Source organism: Sus scrofa, chromosome 15, assembly GCF_000003025.6.
Source record: "Sus scrofa isolate TJ Tabasco breed Duroc chromosome 15, Sscrofa11.1, whole genome shotgun sequence".
NCBI lineage: Eukaryota > Metazoa > Chordata > Mammalia > Artiodactyla > Suidae > Sus > Sus scrofa.
The window spans coordinates 115,830,466-115,857,212 of NC_010457.5; the positions used below are offsets into that span (position 1 = coordinate 115,830,466).

Sequence of the window (26,747 nt, forward strand, 5' to 3'; positions counted from 1 at the left end):
GCTGAAGTATGAAATGATTCCCTTTGGAGATTCTGGAACCAAATATACTCTTAACAGTTAGGTGTTTGTAGCTATATTGTCTTTTTAGATTTAGCCGTTTGAATTGAGACGATGTTTTGGGTATGAGGATTTATAGAATCCCTAAGTAAGCATACTATTGGCATAATATTACAATCATAAATTAATATTTGTATAAAATATCTCTTCATTATATGGGTTTAGTAATATCGTAGTTCAAATAATTTTATCCTTATCCCTACCTTTTAATTTGTAATGAGATTATAAATTATTTGTAATGAGATTATACTATATTGGATATTTTAATTTTAAATGAAACATTTTTTACTTTTATCTTAAACCTTTACTTATTTTGCATAGTAAGACTATCAGAATATTATATATATTCTATTTTCATAATTTCTTATGGAGAGAAGCACTGTAATAAATCATTGCTATTAATTCATTTAATCTTGCAAGAGGTGATGAAACAAGGCCTCTCAGTTGTTGGTTTGTTTAAAAAAAACCAAAAAACAAAACTCCAAAAAACAACAACAAAAAAAACCAGGGCAGTAAAATTTGACTTATGTTCCTTCATTCCTCAAATAGTAATTGCAGTAAATCCATTTAATCTTGGGTCAGCAAACTAAGACCAAATCTAACCTGCCTTTTGTTTGTATAAGTAAAATTTTATTGGAACACAGCCATGACCTATCTTTTAGGTATTGTCTGTGGTTGCTTTCACATTATAACATATAACAGCAAAGTTAACTTAGTCGTAACAGAGACCATATGGCCTGGAAAGATTTTTTTTTTTTTTTGATTTCTTAATTTTTATTTTCTGCCCATTTACAAAAAACATTATACATATATATGATAACCTATGGCACAAAAAAGTCTGCTCTGTGGATTTAGTCTGTGGTATTTTGATGACCATTTTAGAAGTGCTCTGTCAACAATGATAATTTCCCTGGGGACAAAATTAAAGAAAGGCTTAAAGTGGAGAAAAATACGGTATGTATTTTAGATACCCTTACCTGAGCATGTGTCAATCCTCTCCTTTCCACCACTGCAATATTTTGCTGGCTCTTAGTAAGATCAGGACTTACTAAGCAGAAATGTACCTTCTTGCTCTTCTTTGCTCTTTCCACTTATTACCTCTCATTACTCCCACCTTTCTTCTCTTTACAGCCAAATGTTTTGAAAGCAAAGGTGTTTATTTTCTTTCTTTCTTTACACTTTTACTTCCTATTTACTCTTTGGTTCTCTCTAGTTTGGCTTCTGTTCCTACCATTCCACTGAAGGTGGGATGGTAATACAAATGCCATAAAAGGTGACAGTGCAATTATTTATAATGTTTATTTGCTATTTTAACTTTTTTCTTAATTACAGAAGAAATGTCATATTTGTAATATACTGCTTTAATTTTCACAAAAAGGTAAATATTGCTGCTTTTAACCAGTAAAATCTGGCAATATATAATTACTAAAATGTGGGTAGTGCAGTTACTACAACTTTATTGTAATGTTTAGGTTTTAAATCAAGAGCCTAGAATGAACCCCCCTGAAAATCCCTTACGTTGTCCAGTTTGTGTGGGATGTATGTGTGGTGTTGTATATACATTACTGGTTCTCAATAAATCCCACACAACTATGTAGTTGTTCCTTTAGCATTTAAACCTATTACTGTTCACTTGATTAGGAGTTGGCTTCCAGTTATGTCATGTTGTAAGAATTCTTTTCCCCAAACAAGATTAAGTAAAACACAGGAATGTCGTAACTTCTATAAATCTAACTTTTAGGAGTTTCTGTTGTGGCTCAGTGGTAATGAACCTGACTAGTAGCCATGAAAATGTGGGTTCAATCCATGGCCTTGCTCAGTGGGTTAAGGATCCAGTGTTGCCATGAGCTGTGGTGTAGTCTGCAGATGCAGCTCAGATCCAGTGTTGCTGTGGCTGTGGCGTAGGCTGGCAGCTGCAGCTCTGATTTGATCCTTAGCCTGGGAACTTCCATATGCTGTAGGTGTGGCCCTAAAAATGGAAAAAAAAAATCTAACTTTTACTGTGTTGCAGTATGCTAAATTTGACCTCTATCTATGCAGAGATTTATTTACTATGTTATCAAGGAGGCAACCTACCAAGTGAATACTTAAATTTTATAGCCAGATTTAGTATGATATTTATTAAATATGAAGGATTTAAAAATATTTAAGATGAAGCCTTAGGCTTGTTAGTCATGAATGTACTTTGTATCATTTTTATTAGTACATTATGTTCTCATGCTTAATCTCATTTACTTCTCCGGACAGCTATGTGTAGCAGGAAGCCACTATCACATCTCCACTATATGGATGAGGAAATGGGTTTAGCTAGAGAGGTTAGGATATCGGCCAGTCACAGACTGTAAGTGGCAGAGTCAGCCCAGGCCAGGCTGATTTCCCTGGTTTTTATGTCCTGTGTCTTGGGTGCCATCATGAGGGAAAAATAACCCTTAATCTGGACACCATTTATATGTTTACGGAAATTCTGCAAAACTACTTGTCATTTGTGGCAGTAGTTCTTAAACTATTGGCATATAAACAAATTTTATGAAAGTCTATGCAATTTCTCCCTGAAATACGTACATATTCCCATTTCCATATAGTATTTTGTGGATGTTATGGTAAATAAGACCATTAATATGATTTTATTGGTAGTAATTTCATTGGCAGTTGTATTGATAGTACATTTTATTTTTAGCTCCTAATAGTTATCACAATCTTTTCTTCCATCTGAACGTTTTCAGTCTTAGACTAAGGGTGAGTGAAGGCTATTTGTTTAACACACACACACACATACACATCAAAACAAAACAAAAAAATCTTATGTTGGGAAAAGCAGTTTTTACTGAAGAATGTATATCTGGAGTTCATAGATTGATTCCTAATTAATAGTGTTTTAAAGTGAATTTAAAATCATCTTGGATATTTTTATATGGATGGTAGAAATTTTGTGTGATAAATAATTTTTGAATATCCTGTTATATATGATAAAGGTAGTATGTGTTATGTTGTTATGTTTTGATTTGTACTTATTTTATCACATTACTTTATTTACATAACATTTAATTTAGAAGACTACATATCTCTTTCTTACTGAAATAATTTTAGTGATTTTTTTTCTGCATAAAATAAAGCAAGTTCCTAAAAAACAACTTTATGGCCAGAAAATCTTTATGGTCCAATACTTTAGTTAATTCTTATGTCTTCTCTTCTGAGAAAAGTATAAATCACATCCCAGATCTGGCTAGAAAAGTGATTTTATGATGAAATGGTTATCTATCTATTCTTTTATAAATTGTAGCAAATACCATTTGATATTTATTATCTTAACCTTTTGGATATTCTGCAGGGGTTCTTTGGCTATTTTTTGATATCAATGAGATATATAACACAAAAACATATGGCATAACATATAACATATGACAGTATATAATATATTAAGAAAGTTAATATTTTTAATATGAAAGTGCTGAAAATTAAGTTATTAAACTAATGTTTAGCTCATTTATAGCAAGCTTTGTAGGGATTTCTTTGTTAATAACTATTACTCAAAATGTTTTTCTACACTCTGTATGTTTTTGATTTAACTTTTTTTTGCCTGAATGCATTTTATTTTTTAATTTTTTTAATAATGATTTTTATTTTTTCTCTTGGTTTATAGTGTTCTGTCAATTTCTACTGTACAGCAAAGTGACCCACTCACACACACACACACACACACACACACACACACACACACACACATACATACATTCTTTTTCTCACATTATCCTCCATTATGCTCCATCATAATTGACTAGATCTAGTTCCCAGTGCTATACAGCAGAATCTCATTGCTTATCCATTCCAAAGGCAATAGTTTGTGTCTATTAACCCCAGATTCCCTGTCCATCTTACTCCTTCCCCCTCCCCCTGGGCAACCACAAGTCTGTTCTTAAAATCCATGAGTTTCTTTTCTGTGGAAAGCTTCATTTGTGCCATATATTAGATTTGAGATATAAATTATATCATACAGTATTTGTCTTTCTCTCTCTGACTTACTTCAGTTAGTGTGAGAGTCTCTAGTTCTATCCATCTTGCTGCAAATGTCATTTTGTTCTTTTTTATGGCTGAGTCATATTCCGTTGTGTATGTATACCACATCTTCTTAATGGATTTAACTTTCTTAATTATTAAATATAATGATTAAAATTATAATTATTTATTGATTTAGGTATGATTTTCTTACATTCCTTCTTATTTCACTGAGAAAATAGAAATTCCACAACTCTTGCCTCTTCTCTACCAAGCTGCCACCTTGTTCTCAGCCTTCTCCATCTCCTGTCACAGAGGCTGAGCTGTTTACACTGTCTTCTGAGGCCAGCTCTCCTCTCCTGGATCCCAGTTCCTCTTGCCTACACAACAACATTACTCCTGCACTTGTCTCCTCTCTTGCCTGCACTGCAAATGTTTTGCCTTTCTGCTGGATTATTCCATAAGTATAAAGATGTAAAATCAAGTGTCATATATTAAAAAAAAAAAAAAAAAAAAAGAGGACCTCAAACCCCCTGGGCTCCACTTTCTCTTCTAGGTTAATCTTGATTTCCTGGGCTCTGCCTTACAGCTTGTCTCCTTGAAAGAGTTTGTTTCCACTTCTTCGTTTTCCTATACTCTCTCCTTCCTACTCTAGTTTCGCTTTCATCTCCATGATTCTACTGAAACTTTTTTCAGTGACTTCACATTGCCAAATTCAGTGACTGATCCTTTGTACTCCTTTTAGTCATTCTCCTTGCATATTTGTCACTGTTGTTCACTTCTTATTTCTTGGAACACTTTCTTCACTTGGCCTCTGAGCCACAGTGCTCTCCTCTTCTTTCACTACTTTAGTGCACCCTCTTTCTTAGTCTGTATTTGGTAATATTTCCTTCTCTTCCCAGTCTTGAAACAGTCCTAGGACTGACTGACTTCTCTCTTTACATTCACTTCCTAACTGGTCTCATCCAGTCTTGTGACCCTAAAAAGGATCTATTTACTGACGATCTCCAAATTTAAATTGCATGATCTGACTTTTTCCCTAAACCCTGGACATGTACTTAACAATGTTCATTTTTACTTAATTGCCTAGCAGGCATCTTGCATTTAACATGGATAGAAACAGTTTCTTGATTCTTCTAGCCCTCCAGTTCTTACTGTATTTGTCCCCATTTCATTAAATGGATATCTGTTGCTCAGCCAAAAACCTTGGAGTTATCTTTGACTTTCTCTTTTAAGCCAAACCCTGACATCTGATCTGTTAGAGAATCCTGTTGGCTCCATCTTTACAGCATGTCCAGAAAGGACCTGTTTCTCACAGTCTTTACTGCTAGAAACTTTGTTTAAGTCACCAGTGTCTCTCTCCTGAACTATTGCATCCGTCTCCTAACCAGACTCTCTTTCTACTCTTAATTCTTTAGTTTCTTTAAAGAGATGCCAGATTAATCCTTTTAAAACATAAATTTGATCAGTATCACTTGTGTTTCAAAACCTTCCAAGGATTTCAGTCTGATTTAAGTAAAATCACATTCCTCTCTTTGGCTCCCTGCTAACTTCCAGACCTACCTCTCACCACTCTCTTTTCTGCCCACTTAGTTGGCTCCATTTCCAAATACTCCCCATGTACTGACTTTTTGCTGTATGCGGTACATGTCAAGCACTTCCTTGTCTCAGGGCCTTAACTTATCTGTTAGCTAGGAATGCACTTTCCTGTATTTCCACATGGCTTGATCCCTCATTTCCTTCAGTTTCTTGCTCACATTATTATATTGTCAGTCCTATTTTCTCTGGCCACCTTATGTAAAATAGTACTAATAATCTCATCACTGTATTTCAGTCTGTTTCTCTTACCCCGCTTTATTTTACTTCATAGAATGGAAATTCCATTACATAGGTAGGGACTTGGACATTTTTGTTAATTTGACCAGTGTCTGGAACATAGGAGATGTTCAGGTATATTTTATGCACACCATCATGATATGCGTCCCTAGCAATTCATTACTATTTTAAATATGTATTATGAATATTATTTATAAAAGTAATATTGCAGCTTATTACTATAAATTTTCCTTTGGAATTAACTTTTTAAAGTGTACATAAATTAAGCCAATGTATTAAAAGGAAACAGCATAACATTTTTTGTTTGAACTTTTGTCCTAGGTATGAGTTAATGCAGAAGGGAATAACTGAACTTAGAGATGCTGGGAATGTTCCAGATGTCTACACTCAGAATATGCTTTTAGAAAATGAGAACAAAATTTTGAAGAAGGACTTGAAGCACTATAAACAGGCAGCTGAGTATGTCATTTTTTTTTAAATAATATTTTTTTCTTTTTCTTTTGGACTAAATAAAGTAAGGCATTGAATGAGCTATTATGTGGATGAACTAATGTACCAGAGCATTAGTTCTAGATAACTGAGTTATATTTCCATTCTCATTGGAAAGAATGTGAAAGGCTTTACTAGCAAATTAATCGAACAGATGACCAGAACATTCACAATTGCAACTAGCCAACAAGAGTGGAATACAGAGAGTTGTGTAGCAGGTTGTTAATTTATGTAACGTTTGCTTCCTCATGTATTTTGATAATCATTTTATAGCTTGTGGAAATCTTCTCCTATGAAGAAAAGCTGATTTCTGAAATAATACAATTATACAAAGCATAAAGGAAGGAAGGTGCTAGTGTGTTCTTAGCAGAGGAATTTCAGTGTTTGAAAGCTCCCTAAAGAAAAATGTTATTTTGTAATGTCCTAGCATGCTTTTATGTACGGAGGAAAAATTTAACAGAAACCAAATTTGTCCACATGTTTCTTTCTTTCCAAAGTTATGAAAGACATGACGTTTTTGGCAAATGAATTTAGATAAATGGGCAGTGTTATTCTAGCAAAGACAAATATGAGAATGTGTTGACTTGGGGTGCATCTACTGATCTAAGACAATGTTAGATGAAAAATGAATGCTTAGGTATGGAGTAGAGACAGTTCATTAGTTTTTATTAAACATTTCAAGAGGGACTTTCGCTATTAAAGGATCATATTAAAACAAAATTATATAAGCAGAACCACCTTATAGAAACACAGTATTTCAGGATCTTCATAAAAAAGTTTCATGTAAAGAAACAACATTGTATTACAAAGTGAAAGAAGCATTTAAAATAAGCGCCTACTTTTAAAAGGTGGTGTAAATAAAAGGCAATTTGTATGATCATTATTAACTTATTGTATGAACTTACAGGAATGTTTTTTTGCAAGTTAATATAATTACATAGTATCTATGGATGCAGTCTTTGAAATTTTACATTTTAGATAGAAGTGTATGATGATCCTCAGAATGATGTTACTAGAACCAGCATTCTCTCTGTTGTCGGTTCCATTTCTCAGAATTGATTTGCACTGTTAACCCTGATTCTTACTGTGATTTTGTATAGACACCTAATGGATGCATTAGAAGTTTGACCCAGCAAATTTTTCACAGTGCTGGCTTGCATACTATTTCAGTTCCTGATCTACTTTGGATTATTGTTTAAGTTTGCCAATTTCTTTTGAATAAAGCCTTTTTCTGCAATGAGTTTTGCTTTAGTGATGTTAATTAATCATTTTTATTACTGCTTATTTATTGCATATTATATTTAATAACTATAATTAAAACCATAAAAACTATTACCAATGCAAACTATTAAATTGATATAAAGAGAAATCCTGATTAAAATATATCACTCAAATGAAATCTATATCCTGTTCATGTTTACTAAAAGATCAGACTACTACATTTTTTTTTTTTTTTTTTTTTTGCTTTTTAGGGCTGCACCCATGGCATATGGAGGTTGCTAGACTAGGGGTCTAATTGGAGCTAAAGCTGCCAGCCTACACCACAGCCACAGGCACACCAGATCCAAGCCGCATCTGCGACCTACACCACACTCACGGCAGCGCCAAATCCTTAATCCATTGGCGAGGCCAGGTATTGAACCCACAACCTCATGGTTCCTAGTTGGATTTGTTTCTGCTGTGCCAGGACGGGAACTCCACTAAATGTTTATAAAATTTACTATACTTGCTAAAATACAGTTTTAATTTCAATGTACTTATGGTTATCTCTCAAGTCTTTCATACTCAATGTTAAGTAAACTTATACAGATTAGAAAAGGAAAATATTTACTTTAATCTAGCTCACCTAGAAAATTTGAAGGAAAGCTGCTTGACCCTTAATAGATGCTTAATATTTATATCATCAAATGAATATTAAGCACATTGTGCTTCACAGTAGCTTTTGGTGAAGTGTGTCCTGTGGCCTAATTTTGTTGGATACATTCTCAAAAAATAGCGAATGAAGTTTTGTAAAAAATTTCCAAAACAAATGCTGTCTTGCTACAAGTTTTCCCCAAATGGTAATTTTTCATCACACAGGTTTTTCTGTTTGACCTGTGATGATATTTTCCCAGTAGGAATCAGGGATAAAGGTGGGATTCCCTTTATGGAATGTATATTAAAGTTTTCTTTTTTTTTGTATTAAGACTATTTCTTAAAGCAAGGTGAGTGTAGATGTTAAATAATTTTCTAATAATTCATATTTAATATATGAAAAGAGTCAGGTTATATATGTGTTATGTATGATCTTGATTAAACTGATAGCAATCAGTGATTCTCTAGAGAAATCAGTGAAATCAAATAGCTATAAGCTTAATATTTATTTAGGGGAGATTTGCCATGGAAAGAGTACAGAACTTAAAGTTCAAACACCTAGTTGCCAATATTTTGCTACATATTAATGCATTTTTCTTATTGTTATACTGGGAATAGTTATGCATAATATTATTAACTCCTAGGGAGTGATGTGATAATTAAACAAGACAGTCTATAATAAAGAGCTGTGTAAATCACAAAGTGCTTTGAAAATGTCAGCTATTATTTTCAATATCTTTAAATCTGTCATCTTAGATTTTTAAAAATTATCACATCATTAATATTTTTGAAATTAAGCAATAATGAAGCATAAAGGAAGAAATGAAAAGGGAAAATATTACACTCTAAAATATCATTTGAATTGCTATAATTAAAAAAGAAATTGTCTTTTTCTCTGCTATAAGCAATGCCATTTTTAAAACAGAGGTTTTGCTGCAGATATAGATTATATTCTAAATTATCAAATTTGGTGTATAGTGAATCTGTATGTATGATGATGGTTATTAACCATACTTACTGTGATCATTTTTCAGTATGTACAAATATCCAATCAGTATGTTTTATACCCAAAACTAATATAATAGTACATGTTAATTATACCTTGATTTAAAAGTTTGGAAGAAAACTGGAAAATTTCTTTATAGATGTTTTTAAGGGAAGTAGCATTATTAGAAGGATTTATAGTTACATTGACTATGTTACATGCTAGATACTGGAGAGGAATGATCTGGGTGGTAGTTTGACATTCTTTCTTGGAAAATTAAATTATAACTCTACTTTTCAATAACCAATTTTTATTTTAAATTCAGAGTTCTAGAATTTAAGTGACCTCTCTCACATTTGCAGAGAACTATTAGTTGAATGAGGACTGAAAACATCACTTAGGTTTATGATGTCTTTCATAGTTAAGACACTACTTCATAAACTTTATTTTATTTGGAAGTTGACATGCCACAATATGCACTTCAGTCTGAGGTACATAAAAACAGTTATGAGTTTTATTAACTAGAAACCTGTTTGTTTGATTTTGTTCTGTACCTTGACTAGCATTTTATGTCTTCTACTAGTGTACACATTGCCAGTACTCTGTTGGGTATCTTACTCATAAAAGCATCATTGTGCTTAGTCTCTAACGTTCCATAGTCCAGCTTTTACCCCACCTCTTCTACTCAATGTATTATTTTTCATTCTTCTCCTCCCTCAGGTTCTTTGAGAACATGCTGTTCTGCCTCTACTTCTACCTTGTAGCAGGCTTCTCTTCACACCGTTTAAGCTCTCTAAGGGTATACTGTCCAATAAGACAGCCACTCAGTCAATAAGAGAGCCACTAACTACATGTAGATGTTGACAGATGTAAGATGTTGAATCAGGTGGTGGTAGGTGCCATGAAGAAAATTAGCATGAGTAAGGGAGACAGAGGTAAATGAGACCTGTTTTATACAGGATGGTAAGGGAAGTCCTCTCAGATATCTGAAGAAATTGAGAGATAAGGCCATGTGTAAACTTGGGAAAAGGGAATTCTGGGCAGAGGGAAAGGAAGTACAAAGAGCCTGTGTTGGGGACAGCTTGGCTTGTTAGAGGATGAGCAAGGAGACCATAGTGACTAGAAACAGGGATAAGTGGTAGAAGCCTTTGTTATAACTTAATTTTTTTTCTTCTGAGTGGGATGTGAGACTAATCGGTAGTCTTGAGAAGAAGCATAATGTGAGGATGTGAGGTGGCTACTGTGTGGAAAATAGATTGGATGGCGGGACATAGTGGAGAGGGGAGAACATATCTTGCATAGCCTTCTTATAAGTTGATGTATATGGTTACAAGATAGTAATGATGAAGTCTAACTCCTTAGAGAACCGTTAGCTTCTTGAAGGACAACATCTGGCGTTACCAAATTCTGCATTGCTTACTAATTCCACTCAAACTTTGGTTCAGAACAGATATTGATATCAGATTAAGTATTATGAAGAGAGCAACACAAATACATGCTGTCTGCTATCTATTAGATAGAGGACTAGGATTATCTTTCAGTTTTTCATGTGGAGTGGAGTGGTATTATCTATCCTTGAGGGAATCATTTTACATGTATTTTTTTTAAAAAATGATTTTTATTTTTTCCATTATAGCCAATTTACAGGTTCTTTCAGTTTCTACTGCACAGCAAGATGGCCCAGTCACACATACATGTATACATTCTTTTTTTCTCATATTAATATTTAGCACAATATGCATCACATGGTAAGTGCTCAATAAGGATTAAATCAGTATTCTATATTACAGCAGTGTTTTTTCTCCCTCTCATAACACTCACTAGAGTTTATGGATATATATGTATATGTTTTATTTCCTTCATTTTCTGTACATTCCTATAAACTTGGTGTAGGAAAAGATTGTGCACGTCTTAACCATCACAGTATAATGAGCATTGTACCTAGCACATAGTTATTAAGTGGGTGAAATAGCTTTATCATCTTCATCAATCTTATTATTATCTACAGCAGGAACATTGAATAAACAGCCAAGAGTGGTGTTTCTTCCATAAGGGAGATACAAGGCAATTTATTTATTTGTTTACATATATTAACTTTTAAATTCTAAACAAATATCAAGCCTATAGAAAGTAAAAAAAAAAATAGAATAATGAACCTCATGGGGCTGTCAAACAGTATTAACACTCATCAGTTTCATGCCATTTGCCATTTTTATTTCATTTCATCCTTCATTAAATTTCTTTGGTATTTTTTTGTTGAAAATCAATTGACTCTGTATTTGTGGGTCTGTTTCTATATTCCATTACATTCATCTATTTGTTTATCCTTATGCTAATACCACACTCTTGATTATTGTAGGTTTAATTAAGTTCTTAAATTTAGGTAAAGTTAGTCTTCTAGCATTGTTTTTCTTTTTGAGAGATAGTTTGGCTATTGTAGATCCTTTTTATTTTTCCTATAAATTTTATTTATTTATTTATTTATTTATTTTTTTACTTTTTGCTATTTCTTGGGCCACTCCCGCGGCATATGGAGGTTCCCAGGCTAGGGGTCTAATCGGAGCTGTAGTGTCCGGCCTATGCCAGAGCCATAGCAACGCAGGATCTGAGCCTCATCTGCAATCTACACCTCAGCTCATGGCAACGCCGGATCGTTAACCCACAGAGCAAGCACAGGGACCAAACCCGCAACCTCATGGTTCCTAGTCGGATTCATTAACCACTGCGCCACGATGGGAACTCCTATTTATTTATTTATTTATTTATTTATTTTCCTATAAATTTAGATTCACTTTGTCAATTTCTATAGAAAGACAAGGATGGGATTAAAATAAGATGGAGTTGAATCTGTTATAATTTGGGAAGAATGTGTGTATACATATATTTATATGTATATATTTTGGGGGGGTTTATGTGTTCATGTTTTAGTCTTCTATTTTATGGTATCTATCTCTTTTTGTTAGGTTATTTTTAATTGTGTGTATTTATGAAGAAGCTTCAAATTTGTGCCTTTTACCTCTAATTACCTAATTTCCCCCCTTTTTGGTTATACTGTGAGTTCTGTGTAATAGGGACTTATCTTGTGCTCAGTATATCCCCAGGGCCTATAGCTGTGCCTGACAAATAGAAGGGGCTTAAGTGAAAGTGTGCTGTTAACATTTTTGCTCTTTAGTTAAGCTTTTAATAATTTTTTAGAATAGTTAATTGATGATTTTTGCCCCTTTTATAGTATTCCTTATGAGTAGGCATTATTTTCCTTTCATGATGGGAATTTAAATAACTTTAAAGCTAAGCCTTGCCCCATTTAGAGTACTGTCTTCCTTTGCTGGGCTTTTGCATTAAGGAAATGTAATGCAGACCAGAAAAGTTTTAGTGAGAGTAGTGAGGATTTGTCAGGAAATGATACTGACTGGGATTACTAAATAGAAGATTAAAATGTACCATTTTAAAAATAATGAAATAGTTGATTTTATCTTCCACCAGAAAATATAGACAGAAAGAAAATTAAATGACAATTAATATTGAGAAAAAATTCAGTACTTTACTAATGGGCCCTAATTTCACTTACAAAATTCACTTCTATAAAGAGGTCAAAGAGACCCAGCTTTCTGAAGACCCATTTAATTTAACGACTTTCAGAAACACACACTGTGAAAATAAAGATAATAAGGAGGCTCATAAAATTTCATGCTTTAGTGTTTAGGTAATTGCTTGTTAAATTAAGAAGGTATTAAGAAGGTATCTTTTTTTTTAGACATGGGTATTTCTCTTTCTTTTTTGGTTAAGAATATCATGAAAGTTTGCCTCTAATCTGGTTGAATGCCTGGCTATCCTACAGTTATTCCAATATTAATTTTAGTAGATTATACTAATTCATTTATAACTAATCAAAGGTAATGAAATAGTAATTATATAGTACTGCTATCAGGAATTACTTTGATTCAGGTTTGCACATGCAAAGAATACATGACAAAGATGGCCTTCTTTGGGGCATGTAAACAGGAATAAGTATTTATGTACTACCTTTTGATAAATTATAATAACTCAGTGAATCTATTATTATGCTTCGTTGTTTGGATGTGTGTAGTACACTAAATGGTCACTTGAAAATACTTAGTTAAAACTGCTCAGTTAATAAAAATTATTTTACTTGGGTCATTTAGTTAAAAATGTCTTTAGAGTACACTATTAAATTATATTTATATATAAAACATGGAGTTTTGGGGATGGTGCTTTTATAGTTTGATAAAAATATGATTATCTTGCTATTTTATAATTTAATTATAGAGTTTGATATGCTGCTTTCCTGAAATGGGAAGTAGTCATTCTGCCGTCTCATTAAGGAAAAACATTTAAAAAGTGTTATCTTTATGATATACAAATCTAAATAGAATGTTTCACTGAATAACTCCTATTTCATTGTACTTGAAATAGAATTTCTATATTTGATGTTTGTCTTGATAAAAGTTTTTTAACCCGAAGATGCTCTGCTAATATAATGGGAAAATACTTTATAGTTTAAATATTAATTGCTTGTATGAATATGTTGAACTTTATTTTTTAGTACAACTTTTATTTTCCTTTTATTAAGCAGATGGGCAGCAAGCAGGATGATCATAATAGGAGAAGCAGCACCATGAAATGAATTTAAATTGTTTTACTGAGTAGACTTCATTTGTGCAAACAAAGTCCCTGAAAACCAATTTAATGGTCAGAAAAACTTTAAGGTCTAATATTTCGATCAATTCCTATGCTTTCTTTCCTGGGATGAGTACAAATAGGCCTTTAAATGTATATTAAAAAAGTGAGTTGATGCAGGGCTACGCATTTGTGATTCTGCTTAAGAAAATTTGCGGTGTGATTTTTCTGAGATTTTTTTAAGCCTGCTATGGGTTTACATTTCAGATGAGCTAAATAAACATAAGCTCATTACATGATTCATTAAGTTGTTGAAAATGGGACAGTTTCAGTAGACTCAATAGATGTTCACAAAGTTTAAATTACTTTATAAAGACATACAGTTTTACAATTAATCGTGTACCCTGATATTTTTGGTCCATTAGAGGATATTTAGCTATTGGTATGCCCCCTATTTTAGGTAGATAAATGTAGCTATTAGAAGAATTGGATGTGTTTACTATATTAAATAGTAATAGTAATATGATGATGATTACAGTTATTATTTTCATTATTTTCTGTGTGCAAGACAGTAAATAAGCCACTTTACATACTTTTCTCCTAAATGAATGAGAATTGAGGTGATGTTCTTGTCCTTTCACAGCAAAATGTCACCTTAGCCATTTATCTTTTTCAGTTACTCTGCTTAAACTCTCTCCTCCTTTTCACTCACTGCTCATTAGGCGTATTGTGGTGGCGCAGGGGTTCTCTTCTTTTTGGCCCATCTTCATTCACACACACAGAATTAAAACCTGGAAAGAATAAAAATAATTGTTTCTTTGTCTAGTAGTTGGATATTCTGCAGATGATTTTTCAAGTCTGAGTATTTTAATCTACATTTTCTTGTGCCTTCAAGATTGTTGGCATGGAAATGAAGTTAAGAGTTAGATTTTTAGGCCATGAAATACTGTTACACGCTGCTTGTTTACTTGTGATTATGACTACAACATTGACAGTAGAATGAAGAACAATATAGGTCATCCAAAATAAGGAGGAGGTGATAGGGGAGAAAGAAAGAAAGTTGGAAAAATGGATGACACTTTCACCATATGCCACGAGGGACTTGATCTTGCCGCCACGTCTCACTGATCATAACATGCCCCAAACTACTTTGGCAGCCTTCCAGCCATCACTTCTAGTGATTGCTCTGATATAGCTCCTAAAGCAGATATCTTTGCATGCACTTATTTTATATAAATCTGAATTTTGAAATACGAGAGGCAGATGTATTCCATTCTGATCCTTGGGGGATGTCAGTACTCTAATTCAGTCCAGCCATTTTTCACAGTGTGAGACTCTCAGTGCAATAGCACTTTGTCAGTTAACTAAGACTGCTAGATAACCTACTTTTACATAAGAAATTATATTTTACATCATTATGTTTAAACTAACTTACAGTGGTAGGTGAAACGTTCTCATTAATTTTTCACATACAGCCTGGGCTTAGAATACTCTTGCTTGCTTTGTGCCAGACTACTCATTTTGCTTTGTGCAGAAAATATATCCAGTTGAAGAATGATTCTGTATCACAACACTGATATTGAAGACCTTCCTCATTAAGTTACCAGTTATTCTAGTTATGTGATCTCTAGGCGATAAATATTTCTCACATGCATTACCAGAATAAAATCTTGGTTTTTCTAGAACTTATATGCTTGCTTTCTTACAATGATCAGAAACTGAGTAACCCACTTAACCATATATTCAAGCAAGTTGAGAATTAAATTTTGTAGTCTTTTCCATTATTTGTGATTATTTTGAATTATCCTATTTTATTTGTATTTCACTTTTGTAAAATATTATATTTAAAAACAGATCGATTGAAAATTATTGTGCAGCATACTTTAATTTTACTTTATTTAAATTAAATGTAAATGAATGGTATTTCTAAAAGTGTGGGTTTTAGCCTGTTTATCCCTCACCTCCATATATATTAATGTTGGTTAGGATATTTCAATGAGAATTATAATGGAATCTTTGCTTTTCATTATCTTTTGAATTGTTCAGTACTGGATTTGAACTGATAAGTAAGTCGTTATTTTCAGGAAGGAATTTGAAGTGATTTTTAAAGTTATTATTTTTATTTTTCAGCAAGGCTAGAGAAGATCTACTGAAAACTCAGAAAGAACGTGATTTTCATCGAATGCACCACAAGCGAGTAGTCCAGGAGAAAAACAAATTAATTAATGACCTCAAAGGGTAAGCTTCTAATCTTTATTGGCTATTTAATTTGTGTTAAGCAACTAAGTTGTGGCAGATGGCTCCAGGTAAATTTATTCATTCAACATTTATTGAGCATCTGTTGTTTGCCAGGCACTATATATTGTGTGTTTGAAATACAAAGATGAGTAAATTTAGGTCCTTGCTATCAAGGTTCCCCGAGACTGTTAAGATCTGTGATGGGAAATTATATTTTAACAGAATCAGGGAGTGGAGTCAGCATCCTGTGCAAAGACACCAAGTTGTTGAAGGAATATGACATGTTCCCTGAATTGTAAGCATGGAGAACAAAGTGCTGAGTGGCTTGACAAAGGACAGGTGTAGGGGACATATACTGAATGACCTTGAATTTATGTTAAGGCTCTTATAAATTATTCTAATGATATGCAAATTAACTTCCCTCTTCTCTTTCCCTGCACCTGACTACCCTCCTCACCAAAAAACAGCAATAAAGGAATTTATAATCTCTAACTGAAATTCAATTCTCCTTTGCTTGTTCTAGGGTAGTGCTATCCAATAGAACTTTCTTGACATTATAAATATTTTATATCTGCAGTGTCCCATATGATAGCCACTAGTCACGTCCTCTTTTAAGCACTTTCAGTGTGGTCAGTACAATTGAGGAATTAGATTGCTGATTTTATTTAAATTTAATTTGTTAAACTTTAAATAGGCACATTTGGCTAGTGGCTACTATATTGAACAACACAGCATAGGGATGGTCATGATAATTGTATTTTGTAGGTTGATTATAGTCATTTTGGCTATTATGATTTCTTATTCACAGACTGTCCCTTGAAGTCCCTTGAAGTTTCAGATTCAGTGTACTTTCAAACTTAGCAATATATTAATTTTCTTAGCAATATATTAATTTTTTAGCTTTTCTGATTTTTCTTAAATTTCTGTAGAAATAAAACATTACTTTAAAAGAGATTACATTATCTTAAAAAAGAAAAGGCCTGAGAGTGTTTATTCATTGACTTTAATCAGTTCTTTTAGTCTCATATTTTGGTCTAATTCTCGTTGTTGTTGTTCATAAAGTTGTTTCAAGTCCAGAGAAATTCAGAAAAAAATTGTTCAGAAAGATTTGTTTTCTTCTTAACAGAAACATTAACTGAGAAGTAGTATAATGTAATGGAAAGAACTTGAATTGTGGTCTCAAACACTGGAAGCCTGGCTCTACCACTTACCTTTCTTTGTGTACTCACTGAAATTCTATTTTTTATCTGTAAAAATGATGATAATGAAAGTACCTAATAGAGTATCTGAAACATAAGATATAGTAAATACTTTGGATGTAATCTATGTGTTAAATATGTACTATTTCATGTAGATTTTCCTTTTGCATTTTTACAGGGTCTATTTTTAGAATTCTATATGATATTTTATTTTAAAAATATATTCTTTTATATTTGGGAATTACTGTGCTCTCAGGACAATAAAGAGGTCTGTGGATCCTCTGAAATCACATAGAAGTCCTGTAAAGGTAGCTAAGCTTTTTCTTATCTAAAGATAACTAATTGCTTTGCCTTCATCATGGTGAGGTACCCATTTGCCCAGAGGAATACTCAAACGTATTTTAGTAGTTGTGTGTGTGTGTGTGTGTTTTTACACATACAGCACATACATGAGTTCGAACCACAGCACATTCTTCATGGGAAAGATTCCAGGTTTGACTCTATTCCCACTCTCTGTGCTGATACAAGCAGGCCTCAGTACTTCAGTTACTTGTATTGATGACTGTCTCAAAGCCCCTTTGTATCCAGTTGTGGCAGTTAAAGTATAGTTGTTTCTTTAGTTGTTTTATTATTTTTTTTTTTATTTTTTATTTTTTTTATTTTTTGCTATTTCTTTGGGGCTGCTCCCACGACATATGGAGGTTCCCAGGCTAGGGGTCGAATCGGAGCTGTAGCCACTAGCCTACACCAGAGCCACAGCAACGCGGGATCCGAGCCGCATCTGCAACCTACACCACACCTCACGGCAATGCTGGATCGTTAACCCACTGAGCAAGGGCAGGGACCGAACCCGCAACCTCATGGTTCCTAGTCGGATTCGTTAACCACTGCGCCACGACGGGAACTCCTAGTTGTTTTTTTAGACTCTAGGCTATAAAAACATGCCATGCTTGTTAAATTTCTTAGTATGCTTAAAGGGAATACTATTAAATTTCATGTAAAAATTTAGCATTTTCAGATTATACTTTTTGTAAGCCTTAGGAGTCTCAGTGAAGAAACCCACATTACTTTGGAATATAACTCCACTTAGTGTATATTCAGATAGCCTTTATTTCCATATTTAATCATTAAGAATATGTATCCATTTAATCATGTGGATGAATCACTAATGTATTTTTTCCTAAGGTCCTAAAACAAAATTTCAGTGATGGCCTGAGAGTTGCAAAAATAGTAGTCATGAAGTTAATGTCACCAGTTGTGCCACTGCATACTAAATCAACTAGAGAGGAGTGTTTTTGATGCTAGGTTGTTAGGGTCTGAGTTCTCTATGTCATTTTTTTAATATTTCAATTATGTATCTATATTTCCTTTTATCATAAACCACAGAAAGTCAGCCTTAGCTTTTTCTCTAAATTGTTCATCTAAGTTATAATTAGATGACTTTATCTGTAAATTTTATAGTATTTCGCATTTAACATGAGTGTCTTATTATGAGTGTATATATTTTCAGAGTTTTTCATATAAAAATTACAATTTATAAGTAAGTGGGTGAATTATCAAGTACTTATAGAATTTATAAAAGATATACTTTCAATCTAATTAAATAGAGGGGTCCCTGAACTCTTGATATGACAGATGTAGGAATTCTGACCAACTATGATGGAAAAAAACCACTGTGTACACTAAGCATTCATTTAAGACCCTTAATAAACGATTCCATAGGAACATAGCTATTCTAGTCCTAAAGAAGGAATTTAGACTTGGCCCTAAAAAAGCTTAAATGGAAATGTTGAAAGGCCTCTGCAACAACTTGCATTACACCTGAAGTGTTAGCTCTTTCTAGGGCTTCAGGGCCACCTCTGCAAGCACATAGGGCCTAAGGAGAAGGGCTATAGAAAAACATTGTCAGGCACATCCTGAGACCTAGAGAAAAAGGTCATTTCATATTGATGAGTCAAGTCATCAGGAACATATAATATGCATTATTCTAATAAGACTTGAAACTCTATGAAGCAAAACTTGATAAGGTGGAAAGGAAAAATAGATTTCTCCACACTTATACCTAGAGATTTTAACATTCCTCTTTTAGCAGTTATTTTTTATTTTTTATTTTTTTTATTTTTATTGTCTTTTTGCTACTTCTTTGGGCCGCTCCTGCGGCATATGGAGGTTCCCAGGCTAGGGGTTGAATCAGAGCTGTAGCCACCGGCCTACGCCAGAGCCACAGCAATGCGGGATCCGAGCTGTGTCTGCAACCAACACCACACCTCACGGCAAGGCCGGATCATTAACCCACTGAGCAAGGGCAGGGACCGAACCCGCAACCTCATGGTTCCTAGTCGGATTCGTTAACCACTGCGCCACGACGGGAACTCCTCTTTTAGCAGTTATTAGAAAAATAGCAGAAATTCTCAAGTATGCAGAACAAGATGTAAATTAATTGAGCATATTTGACATTTCTTGAATTACCTTTGGACTTGTCAAGTGTATATGGAATGTTCACCAAAATAAGTCATAAATCAAGTCTCTATATATTTCAAAAGATTATATCTGTATAAGGTATATCTGACCACAACCAAATTAAATTAAAAATCAATGACAAAAAGCTCAGGAAAATTTACAAACACCAGGAAATTAAGTAACATACTTCTAAATAATCCATGGGTCAAAGAAGGAAATGAGAAAATAATTTGAACTTAATGATTTAAAAAGTAATTTTAAAATTTATAGGAGTTAGCCAAAGCAGTGCATAAAGTGAAATTGATAGCTTATATTAGAAAAGAAGAAAAATTTAAACCAATGATCTAATCTTATACTTTAGATGCTCAAAAAAGAGCAAATTAAATACAGAGAAAGAAAAATGAAAATAAGTTAAGAGGCCAACAAACTAGCAAAGGTATAAACATAAAAAAAGTCAACAAAGGCATATATTGGTTTTGGAAAATAAAACTGACAAAATTGATAATACAATTGTCAAGCCCTTGATAATAATAATTATCACCAAATGTTGGTAAGAATGTGGAGTAATCCAGCAAATTGCTTTGGAAATATAAATTATAACCCAACAATTTTATCTCCTAGGTCTTGTTTCTAAAAGAAATAAAATATATATAACCAAAACATCTTATAAGACTTGTGTAAGAATTTTCATAGAAACTTGATTCATAATAGCCCCAAACTGAAAACAACTCAGTTCTTAATCAGCATAATATTGGATAAACACAGTGCAGAATATACATACAAAGGAATGCTACTACTAATAAAAATGAATGAATTTTTGATACATACAGCAGAGAAGGATCTAAAGAAACATTATGCTAAGAGAGAAGCCAGTTTCAAAAGCAAACATATTCTATGATTCCAAATATATAAAGGTCTAGAATCTCCTGAAATGTTAGAAATACTCAGTATTTTTATAAAAATGTGGACTACCTGGGCATGCATGTTACTGAAAACTCTGAACTTAAGATCTGTATATTTTACATCATTTAAATTACACTTCAACAACAACAAAAAAATTAAAAAAAACTGCTTTGAAGGCATTTTCAAATAAAACATTCTTAAATGTTTACATCATATGTTGAGATGATATGAATGAGATGTCAAAATATTTTTATCCTTTTTTTCTTAGTATGAGGTTATTCATTCTTGTTTTCAAGATCATTCTTCAGTTTATTTTGATGAATAACGCTCTTCCTGTTTAATCATCCATTGTTTGTAGCCCTTGTCTTTTTGAAAATTGTTTCCGAATTAAGCTGTAATTTTGTTTTCTGTCAATGGATAGCAGCAGCTTTTGAGTGCATCTTGAGTACAGCAAAATGAAATAGAGAACTGGTTAACTCAAAAGAACTGTGACTTTCTCACCTCCACCCAGGTTGCAGGGAAGTTGCACGCCAAATAACATTTCTTGCAATCCTTGGCTCTGTTGTGTTGACCTTTATATGGTTATTCACTTTTTATTGCAGCGCAAAAAAAATAGAAAAAAAGGTTTAGATGTTAGATAGAAATCACTGATTTAACTCAATTACCCTTTAAGATGCCCTTTATTTTTCATAGGTTGAAGTTACATTATGCATCTTATGAACCAACTATAAGGGTGCTGCATGAGAAGCATCACGCTTTATTGAAGCAGAAAATGCTGACCTCCTTAGAAAGAGACAGAGCAATCAGACAGGTAAAGAGACCAGTAAAGATACCTAAATGATTTTTAGCCATTTATTTTTTTAGAACATTGTTAGAAATATTGGGTTTTTTTTCTGAGATAAATTTTAAAAGATTTCCACCAATTGATACATTGTAAAAAAAGACTCTTGGAAATATTCAGCAAATGTATTTTATCCATCTTAAATCTACAAAAATTATTATTGAATTAAAATCAGTTAATTAAAATATAAATTTTGGGAAATTGTTAAAATGTAGTTAGACAGACTCGGGTTTAAATGCCAACTTCGACAGCTGTAAACCTGGACCTTACCTAAACAGTTTGAACTCAGATTTCTCATACCTAAAGTATAACCACAGTGACATATCTTTTAATATTGTTGTGGAACTTAGGTGAGATAATGAATAGAAAGTCCTTACAATTCCCCCCTTGATACACCTAGTCGTTGACTCAGTTTTCAGTCATTTTTGCTGTGTTGACAGCCTTTTCCATTCTCCCTGCCGGGTTTTAGTGTGGGCCTTGGTTTAGGGCAGTGATAAGCAACCTCTGGTATGGAATTGAAGAAAAATAAAATATTTATTGGCCATATTAAAAATATCTAACAGTTTACTAGAAAATATAAAACTGCTGCTCTGCTTAGCATTCTTTTATTGTCTTCTGGAGATTTTTAGTTTTGGCTAAATTTTCAGAAGCTACAAAAGCTTGCACAATGATTACAAAGCTTGAATGATTTTATTAAGACATACTTTAATCAAGTGTATATTGTCTTGAGTGTAATTTTGAACTGCTAAATTGAAAACATCACTTGTCTCCTTTGTGCTTGAAATTTAATTTTGTATTGAATTGTTTTATTAGTAATGTTGCATAAAATGAGTTTAATAATTTACATTTATATGGCATTATAATGTCAAACCTTCAGAATTTCATCTCCTTGCTCCTTTTCATCTAACCTATCCACATAGCCCCCCCGCCCCCAAAACCACAGCCTAGAATACTGTGAGCTAGATCCAGGTTGCTCCTTCTTCTTCTCCTGCCACAGGTCCAGTTTAGACTTTGCTGCCCATCTTACCCTTCTTATCCTCCTGTTATCATGTTCATCCCCTATTACCTTTCTCCCAGGAGGAATACATCAGTGGCCTGGTGACCAATCAGACTGAGTTCCACTACTCAAGGATCTCAGGGCCTTCCAGCATCCACATTGGCAAGTGCCCATGCTCCTCTCCAGCGTGTTGCTTTCTACACCTGCAGTTTGTCTATCACTGGATCTTCAACCCATCATCTATGTAATTAGGGTTATCGTCCTAGAATAGCCATAAATGTCCTTATCTCTAATACGAGGTTAGATCAAGAGCCATATTGATAGCATATTTGGGCCACATACAGTCTTTGGGTTTCAGATTGCTCTTCGCTGGATTAGTTAAAAGAGCTAAGGATTAGGAATGGTAGGTGCCTGTGCCAGCTGTGCTGCAGAATAGCCATGTGAACATTCAGGTACTTTTGCATACATGTCTCTTTTCTCATCCATTAAGCAGAGATAAAATTACTCACATTATGATTGATACATCTCTAAAATGTAAACATGTTTAAGATTTAAAATCATGCTATGAAAGAGGGTTCAATTTTACACACTTATCCAGTTGTGCAAAAAAACTGTATCTTTATTATCTACAACGTATTTTATTTTGTTTTTGAATCCCTATTCCTGCTGAAGGCAGAAGAAAAAAATAACCCACTATTGAAGACTACCCATATCTTTCTGGGTTAAACAATATCTTTGAGTTTAGCACAGGATGATAGAAAACTCTATAACTGGTGGTTTAGCTAAAACATAACTATCAGTGCTAATTTTCTGTCCTCAAATGTCTTCTTGTCATTTTTCTCAGATGGTTCCTGGTATAAGAGACATTATATATCCACTGGCCTGAAGTCTATACTCTATCCCCTGGGCCTTAACTTTCTAGGATAGTGTGACTGGCTTGGTTATATTCCTGGTGTTGAAGCACACGGTTCTGTGTCGTTGAGTGTGAACCCTATATAACTTGCTTACTCCATGGCCTCTGCCACAGCATCTGTGAGATCCTTCACATCTATGACCTCATTTCCTCACTCTCATTCATTGTCGTTTCCTTATCATCATTTCCTTAAAAACCTTTTCTTAATGAACGTTTAGCTTACCATGTTTCTCTAAATGCGTAGAATTCTCAAATAGTTTCCTTTAGAAGAGTTAGATTTTAGAATTTTTAAAATGCTATTTAGTTTGTATCTAAAAGAGTGAAGGCATACTGTGAGATGCCAAGAATCTAATGCGTTTTCAAATTCTTTTGATAGACAGTAAACAATGTGATTATTTTTAAAATTATTTGTCTTATAAAAATATCTATAATTAATTATTTTAGTTTAAGAAAATTACCAAAAATGTCTGAAATTCTGATTTAGAGACCTGCATTTAAAAAAGATAAATGTAATTTACTTTTTAGAATATTTCTGTATAATAAATTATATTTTATCTTTTTTGGATCATGGGGATCAGTTCGGGAGATATTCTGAAAAAGACATTTGTATCTATTTCTAGGTCTGACTGCTGAGAGGGTCTAGCAGTAATGACGGTAGTAGTAATGAGGATACCCAGTGCCCAATATCAATTTGTAATACTATTCTCCAGTAAGAGGAAATAGTGCTCGGAGTTCCCGTCGTGGCGCAGTGGTTAACGAATCCGACTAGGAACCATGAGTTTGCGGGTTCGGTCCCTGCGCTTGCTCAGTGGGTTAACGATCCGGCGTTGCCATGAGCTGTGGTGTAGGTTGCAGACGCGGCTGGGATCCTGCGTTGCTGTGGATCTGGCGTAGGCCGGTGGCTACAGCTCCGATTCGACCCCTAGCATGGGAACCTCCATATGCTGCAGGAGCGGCCCAAGAAATAGCAAAAAAGACAAAAAAAAAAAAAAAAAAAAAAAAAAGAGGAAATAGTGCTCCTTAAGGAAGGGGCTAATTGTCATTTGGGATGTGCCTGGGTGAGCACGTGGGACATCTTGTCCCAGAAACTAGGAAATATTCATAAAGTAAAAAAAGAAAGCAAGGAAGGAGAAGGGAGTGGGGGAGAGAGAGAGAGAGCACCAGAGAGAAAGAAAGGAAGGAAGGAAGAAAGAAAGAGAGAAAGGAAGAAAGCAAGGAAGGAGAAGGGAGTGGGGGAGAGAGAGAGAGAGCACCAGAGAGAAAGAAAGGAAGGAAGGAAGAAAGAAAGAGAGAAAGGAAGAAAGAAAGGAAGGAGGGAAGAGGGAGAAAGTAAGGAAGGATGGATGAAAGGAAGACAGGAAGAGAGGAAATACCCAGTACAACAGTGAGGTATGTCAAGGGACAAAGGAGCTATTGTGGGTATCTACGGATAGACCACCACTCAAATTTGGGTTGGATGTTGAGCCTGTTGATGTACCATGGTAATGTACAGGAAACAGTATACAGGAACTCTGTGTACCATATTTGCAATTTTTATGTAAATTTCACACTATTCTAAATAAGAAATTCACTTAAAAAATTTAAAATCCATTCGGCGTCCAAGAAGCGATACAAATTTTTCACTCTTTTTTTTACCCAGGCATTTCATGAGCACTAATCCATAGACTACAATTTATTATATTCTCTTTTCTGTTAATAAAGAAATGTTGATGCTCAGTGATAGAAAAACGTGTGTACCTATATATATAATTAAACAGAGGATATTTTGTATTGAATCATCATATGAGGGTTGTTGAGATAGCTTTTTAAGGTTGAATTTGAAGTCCGTTTTTCAGGAAATATAGGTAAATAATATACCATCAAGCAAGCTAACAAATGCTCTAAATTAAAAAATATATTTAAAATAACAAGGTCTATTTGTGGGTAGAGAATGAGCTAAGAGTTTTAGAATAGTAGCAATTTTTTTCATATTTTACTTCCCAATTAATATTTACCTCATCTTTCATGGACATAAAGATGAATTAAGTTGTTGTGAAGCAATTTCAACAGAAGATAAAACTCTCTCAAAGTAGAGACCTGAATAATTATCGTTAAAAATGTGTAACGAGTATTCTTGTTTCCAAAAGCTTTGTGGTGAAGTAAACATTTCAGATGCTTACCCATAATAATACTAAATATTTGCCTGTGGAATTTATTTTAAACTTAAAATTATATTTTCTCTTGTTAAAATTTTAAAATATGTAGGAATTAATTTAAGAGAAATTAATATTTTCTGTACTTTGTAATCAGCATTTAAACGTTGCATTTTAAAACCCATTTTTTGAATTATTTGGTATAATCCCACATCCATGGATTTTAATTTTTAGATTTCTGGACTTCAAGAAACATTGAAGCATATGGAAATAGGACATGGTGTCTATGCTCCTGAATTAAGAGGTAAAGTAAAATGTGATAAAATTTAAATTTATTATTGGTTGGTGATTTTTCAGCCTTATTAGAACTCAAAATTCTAGAGATGATTAAAAGCTAATAAATGATGTGATAATTCCCAAGTTAAAATACTTAATGAAAGTATCGAGGAAATATAGATATAATATTGTATATACTAATTTTAGAGAAAAATATGAGTAAACCATAATGACAGGACTTCTGTTTCTGGTCCTGATGAAGTACCTGGTACCAGACTAGCCTTCCCTCCATAAATAACTATAAAACTAGACTACATATGAAATAGCTACTTTTAGGTACTGGAAAACATCACAAGTCACAGAAGGCAGATGACAGAAGGAAAATTTATAAGTTAGGGTCCATCATCACAGTGGCCTTTCGTATAGGGAAACTTTTAAACCAAGCTCCCCGGAGAGAGAGGTCAGGAAGAGATGGCACTCCTGTATGAACTGAAAAGGCAAAGACTGCAGTTCATGAGTTGTTGATGCAACTAGAATCTGTAGAAAAGTGCACCAAATAAGAGAATGCTAACAATGTGCAGTGGCCTGGTTTGTAAGAGAGTATGCAAGAGTCCTTAGTTGATGGTGAAGCTACACATGCAAAACTACCTGAGACCTACTAAGAAGACTCTATAGGATTAAGGGGTTCTAGATGTCAAGCAGTGATGTGATATGTTGGTATTCTGGCCATGTCTTGATGGAGAGACCTCTTTAACCCTTGGTAACACCACATTAACATTAAATATCCTGCACCCACACTATAAAACCTAAAATAAAGCTTACACAGAATTTCTCGGGGAAACAGAGCTTAGAGTTTGAATTTTGCCCAATTAGAGAACCTTGGGAAATATTTAGGGCTTTCTATTGATACACACTAATAAAACATCAGATTAACCC

At 33.6% G+C, this 26,747-nt stretch overlaps 1 protein-coding gene across 13 annotated transcripts in view; it reads left to right on the forward strand.

Moving 5' to 3' along the window:
• The window catches only part of SPAG16 (sperm associated antigen 16), a 951,825-nt gene that overhangs the window by 21,314 nt on the left and 903,764 nt on the right, over positions 1-26,747 (forward strand). For 6 of the 13 annotated variants that reach the window (XR_002339403.1, XM_021076085.1, XM_021076086.1 and 3 more), the window contains exons 5-8: positions 6,208-6,345; positions 15,983-16,090; positions 21,346-21,463; positions 25,770-25,839. Coding sequence is in view for 12 of the 13 variants with exons in the window: in XM_021076085.1 (XP_020931744.1) it covers positions 6,208-6,345; positions 15,983-16,090; positions 21,346-21,463; positions 25,770-25,839 (434 nt within the window). In the remaining variant the exon portion in view is untranslated. Of the gene's footprint in view, positions 1-6,207; positions 6,346-15,982; positions 16,091-21,345; positions 21,464-22,570; positions 24,153-25,769; positions 25,840-26,747 lie in introns of those variants that run through there. The other 7 variants (XM_021076087.1, XM_021076092.1, XM_021076091.1 and 4 more) reach the window with 3 other exon arrangements.